This window comes from Zosterops lateralis, assembly GCF_965231275.1.
Source record: "Zosterops lateralis genome assembly, chromosome: 33".
NCBI classification, from domain to species: Eukaryota; Metazoa; Chordata; class Aves; order Passeriformes; family Zosteropidae; genus Zosterops; species Zosterops lateralis.
The window spans coordinates 3,436,468-3,442,467 of NC_139793.1; the positions used below are offsets into that span (position 1 = coordinate 3,436,468).

At 64.1% G+C, this 6,000-nt stretch overlaps 1 protein-coding gene across 1 annotated transcript in view; it reads left to right on the forward strand.

Annotated features, from left to right (window-relative positions):
• The first annotated feature begins 1,884 nt into the window (after window positions 1-1,884).
• Window positions 1,885-6,000, forward strand: part of PDZD4 (PDZ domain containing 4) — a 14,537-nt gene continuing 10,421 nt past the window's right edge. The window contains exons 1-2 of the mRNA XM_083881310.1: window positions 1,885-1,981; window positions 5,085-5,344. Of these exons, the coding sequence (XP_083737436.1) occupies window positions 1,922-1,981; window positions 5,085-5,344 (320 nt within the window). The 5' untranslated portion in view covers window positions 1,885-1,921. The remainder of the gene's footprint in view (window positions 1,982-5,084; window positions 5,345-6,000) is intronic.

Here is a 6,000-nt window from a genome sequence, read left to right on the forward strand (position 1 = left end):
TAGAGGGTCTAGGGGTGTTTTTGAAGGGGTTTGGGGGGCTATGGGGGGTCTCTAGGGGGCTATGGGGGGCTTTAGGGGTCTACAAGGGCTCTGGGGGGGTCTTTGAGGGTGTCTTGGGGGTCTTTGAGGGGGTTTGGGGGTCCATAGGGGGGTCTATAGGGGGTTATGGGAGTCTACAGGGGGTCTGGGGGGTCTATAGGGGGTCTATAGGGGATGGGGGCCATGGGGGTCTCTGGGGGCCCTACAGAGTCCGTGGGGCGGCTTTGCGGTCTGGGGGTCTTTGGGAGGGGCCTCGATGAGTGGGCGTGGCTTATCCAAAAGGACGCCATGGCCGTGACCACGCCCACATAGACCACGCCCCGATTTCCAACATGACCACGCCCACTGTCACACTGCCCGCCTTCATTTGCATTGACCACGCCCTTTCACGGTTGTAACCACGCCCCATCACCTTCATTATTATGACCACGCCCCCTGATGTGACCACGCCCCTTCACATTACGGCACGACCACGCCCCCTTTCCCCTCACGGCCTGGCCACGCCCCCTCCTCTCTGATTGGCCACGGCCCAGTGTGGCCACGCCCCCAGGCCGCGCCCCACCGCCTGACCGCGCCCCCCCCTCACCTCACGGCCCAATCACGCCCCATCCCCTCACGGCCTGGCCACGCCCCCTCCTCTCTCTGATTCGCCACATCCCGGTGTGACCACGCCCCATGACCACGCCCCACTGTCTGGCCACGCCCCTCCTCTCTGATTGGCCACACCCCCGTTTGACCGCGCCCCTGGCCACACTCCCTCTCCCTCACGGCCTAACCACGCCCCCATATGATGGTCCGACCACGCCCCCTCCCCATCACGACGTGGCCACGCCCCCTCCTCGCTCGGATTGGCCACGCCTCGACCACGCCCCACGGCCTGGCCACGCCTCCTCTCCCATTACGGCCTGACCACGCCCCCTCCCCTCACGGCCCAATCATGCCCCATCCCCTCACGATGTGGCCACGGCCTCAGCCTAACCACGCCCCCTCAATATAATGGCCCGACCACGCCCCCTCTCCCTCACGGCCAGGCCACACCCCTTCCTCTCTCTGATAAGCCACACCCCGGTGTGGCCACACCCCTTAACCACGCCCACGGCCTGGCCACGCCCCCCTCCCCTCACGGCCTGGCCACGCCCCTCATAACCACGCCCCCTCATATAATGGACTGACCACGCCCCCTCATATAATGGACTGACCACGCCCCCTCATATTAGGGCCTGACCACGCCCCCTCCCCCCTCACTGCTTGGCCACGCCCCCTCCCCCTCACGACCTAATCATACCCCATCCCCTCGCGGCCTGGCCACGCCCCCTCCTCTTTCTGATTGGCCACACCCCCTGTGTGGCTACGCCCCCTGACCACGCCCCCTCCCCCCCACGGCCTGACCACGCCCCCTCCCCCTCACGGTCCAATCGTGTCCCATCCCTTCACTGTGACCACGCCCCCTCCTCTGTCTGATTGGCCACACCCCTGTATGGCCACGCCCCTGACCACGCCCTCTTCCCACCTCACGGCTGACCACGCCCCCTCCCCTCACGGCCGGCCACGCCCCCTCCCCTCACGGCCGCCGCCGCCGCGGCCGGACCGGCCCGAACCCGCCGGAACCGAAACCAAAACCGGAACCAGAACCAAAAGCAGAACCGGAAACAAACCCCAGCCCGGCTCCGGGAGCCGCCCCCTCCCCCGGGCCGCGGAACCGAGCCCGGAGCCGCCCCCGAGCCCCCGGCCCCGAGCCCGCCATGGGGGCCGGGGGGGGGGCGCGGCCCCCCGAGCGAGGGGGGCGAGGCTGAGGAGGCCTCGGGCCCTGGGGGGGGGTCCCCGGGCCTCAGGGGGGTCCCGGGGGAAGGTGAGGGGGGTGAGGGAGTGGGGGGGTCCCGCCATGGGCTGCAACATGTGCGTGGTGCAGAAACCGGAGGAGCAGCACCGGGTGATGCTGCAGGTAACGGGGGGAGTGTGGGGAGGGGGCCAGAGGGGCTGGGGGGGGATTAATGGGGAGAAATGGGGCTGGGGGAGAATGGGGGAATGAATGGGGAGAAATGGGGCTGGGGGCTGCCGGGACCGGGGTGTGAGGGAGGGAATCAATGGGGATCAATGGGGATAAATGGGGCTGGGGGCTCTGTGGGGAGGGGCGCGAATGAATGGGGAGAAATGGGGCTGGGGGCTGCCGGGACCGGGGTGTGAGCGGGAGAATCAATGGGGATCAATGGGGCTGGGGGAGAATGGGGGGCGGGAAATGAATGGGGATAAATGGGGAGGGGGCTCTGGGCTGGGGGAGAGGAATGAATGGGGAGAAATGGGGCTGGGGGCGAGGGAGGGGAATGTGGGGAGGGGGCCAATGAATAGGGGTAAATGGGGCTGGGGGCTGCAGGGGGGTGAATGAATGGGGATAAATGGGGAGGGGGCGAGCGAATGGATAGAAATGGGGCTGGGGGCTGCAGGGACCGGGCTGAGAGGGAATGAATGGGGATAAATGGGGAGGGGGCGAATGAATAAATAAATGGGGCTGGGGGAGAGGAATGAATGGGGAGAAATGGGGCTGGGGGCTGCAGGGACCGGGATTGGGGATAAATGGGGAGGGGGCTCTGTGGGGAGGGGGCGAATGAATGGGGATAAATGGGGAGGGGGGCTCTGGGCAGAGAATGAATGGGAGTAAATGGGGCTGGGGGCTCTCTGTGGTGGGAAATGTGGGGAGGGGGCGAATGAATAGCGGTAAATGGGGCTGGGGGCTCTGTGGGGAGGGGGTGAATGAATGGATAGAAATGGGGCTGGGGGCTGCAAGGACCGGGGTTTGAGGGAGGGAAATGAATGGGGGTAAATGGGGAGGGGGCTCTGGGGTGGGAAATGTGGGGAGGGGGCGAATGAATGGGGGTAAATGGGTCTGGGGGCTGCAAGGACCGGGGTGTGAACGGGAGAATCAATGGGGATAAATGGGGAGGGGGCGAATGAATAGATAGAAATGGGGCTGGGGGCTTCAGGGACCGGGATTGGGGATAAATGGGGAGGGGGCTCTGTGGGGAGAGGGCGAATGAATGGGGAGAAATGGGGCTGGGGGCTCTGGGGGGTGGGAAATGTGGGGAGGGGGCTCCGGGCGGGGAATGAATGGGGATAAATGGGGCTGGGGGCGAGGGGGCTGCAGAGAAAATGGGGCTGGGGGCGACCAGGGGAGATAAATGAGGAAGGGGCGAGGAGAGAATGAAAATATGGGGAGGGGGCTGCAGGTACCGGGCTGGGGGAGGGGGATAATGGGGAGGGGAAGGAAATGGGTCTGGGGGCTCGGGGGAGAATGAACGGGGAGGGAATTTGTAAAAGGAAATGGGTCTGGGGGCTTTGAGGAGAATGAATAGAGAGGGATGAAAGGAATTGGGTCTGGGGGCTCAGGGGCTGCAGGTACCGGTATGGGAGGGGCAGGAGGGAAATGGGTCTGGGGGCTCGGAGGGGAATGAATGGAGGGGGAGAATAAAATGGGTCTGGGGGCTCGGAGGGGAATGAATGGAGGGGGAGAATAAAATGGGTCTGGGGGCTCGGAGGGGAATGAATGGAGAAAGGGGAATAAAATGGGTCTGGGGGCTGCAGGTACCAGCGATGGGGGGAGGGAAACAGCTAAAAGAGACACAATTTGAGGAGGGGGCGCTGAGTCTGTGGGGGGTCTAAACCAGGTAAAAAAGGGTCTGGGGGCTTCAAGGGGGGGGACACACGATTTGGGGAGGGGTCTCTGAGATCCAGCCCAGGTAAAACAAGGGGAGGGGTGGGGACAGGTGAGGAGGGGTCTGGGGGCTTCAAAGAGCCTCTTTGGGGAGGGGGATCACCGGGAATTTGAGGAGGGGGTCGCTATGAATTTGAGGAGGGGGTCGTTATGAATTTGGGGAGGGGTCGCGGTGAATTTGGGGAGGGGGCGGGGGGAAACCCCCGGGGTTGCCATGGGAACCGCGCCCGCCGCTTCCGGGAGAGCTCAGACAATGGACAGGGGTGGGCGGGGGTCTCAGGGGGGGCTTTGGGGAGGCTCTGGGGGGGCTTCAACCTTTGGGGGATAAATTTGGGGGTCCCGGGATAAATTTTGGGGGTCCTGAGGTAATTTTGGGGGTCCTGGATAATTTTGGGGGGTAATTTTAGTGGGGGGAGTGAAAGGTTTGGGGACAATGAGGTGGGCACAGGGAATTTGGGGAGGGGTCTTGACACTCCCCCCTCGGGGAGGGGTCCCGGGGTAAATTTTGGGGGGTCCTGGATTAATTTTGGGGGTAATTTTAGTGGGGGGAATGAAAGGTTTGGGGACAATGAGGTGGATAAGGGGGGTGGGCACAGGGAATTTGGGGAGGGGTCTTGACACTCCCCACTCGAGGAGGGTTCCTGGGATAAATTTGGGGGTCCTGGATTAATTTTGGGGGGTCCTGAGATAATTTTGGGGGTAATTCTGGGGGGTGGAATGAAAGATTTGGGGACAATGAGGTGGGTAAAGGGAATTTGGGGAGGGGTCCTGACACTCCCCCCTCGGGGAGGGGTCCTGGGATAAATTTGGGGGTCCAGGGGTAAAATTTGGGGGGTCCTGAGATAATTTTGGGGGTCCTGAGATAATTCTGGGGGGTCCTGGATTATTTTGGGGGTAATTTTGGGGGGTGGAATGAAAGGTTTGGGGACAATGAGGTGGATAGAGGGAATTTGGGGAGGGGTCTTGACACTCCCCCCTCGGGGAGGGGTCTCAGGATAAATTTGGGGGTCCCGGGATAAATTTTGGGGGTCCCGGGGTAAATTTTGGGGGGTCCTGGATAATTTTGGGGGGTAATTTTAAGGGGGGAGTGAAAGATTTGGGGACAATGCGGTGGATAAAGGGAATTTGGGGAGGGGTCCTGACACTCCCCACTCGGGGAGGGGTCCTGGGATAAATTTGGGGTCCCGGGATAAATTTGGGGTGTCCTGAGATAATTTTGGGGGCCCTGAATAATTTTGGGGGGTAATTTTGGGGGGTGGAATGAAAGATTTGGGGACAATGAGGTGGATAAAGGGAATTTGGGGAGGGGTCCTGACACCACGCCCCCCTCCCCATTTAGGTGAATGGGAAGGAGGGGTCCCGGCGGGGGGGTCCCCGGGGGGGCTCCAAGGAGCCCCTGGTGCTGCAGGTGTTGAGGAGAAGCCCCCGGGGGCGGCCCCCCCCTCACCCTCACCCCAATTCGGGGGTCGCGGCGCCCCCCAATGGCCCCGAATTGTGGGGAGGGGTCCCGGGACCCCCGGGCTGTGCCGGGGGGGGGCTGGTGGACAGCGGGACCCAGACTGACATCAGCTTCGAGAGCCGCCTGGGGGGCGCCGAGCCGTGAGTGGGGGGCTCCGGGGGAGTGGGGGGCACCCCGGGGACCCCCGGATCCTTGGGGACCCCCGGATCCTTGGGGACCCCCCTGGGACCTTGGGGACACCCCCGGGACCTTGGGGACCCCACCCAGACCCCTGGGGACCCCCCTGGGACCTTGGGGACCCCCGGATCCTTGGGACACCCCCTGGGACCTTGGGGACCCCACCCAGATCCCTGGGGACCCCCTTGGGGCTTTGGAGACCCCCCAGATCCTTGGGACACCCCCGGGACCTTCGGGACACCCCCGGGACCTTGGGGACCCCCGAGACCCTTGGGACACCCCCCAGGACCTTGGGGACACCCCCGGGACCTTGGGGACCCCACCCAGATCCCTGGGGACCCCCCTGGGCACTTGGAACCCCCCAGAACCTCCCCAGACCCCCAGGGACCCCCAGATCCTTGGGACACCCCCCTGGGACTTTGGGGATCCCCCTGGGGACCCCAGATCCGTTGGAGACCCCCCTGGGCCATTGGAGACCCCCTTGGGACCTTGGGGACACCCCCTGGGACCTTGGGGACCCCCCACAACACCCCCAGACCCCCAGGGACCCCCGAGATCCTTGGGACACCCCCTGGGACCCCCTCTGGGGGGCCTTTGGGGACCCCCCCAGATCCTTGGG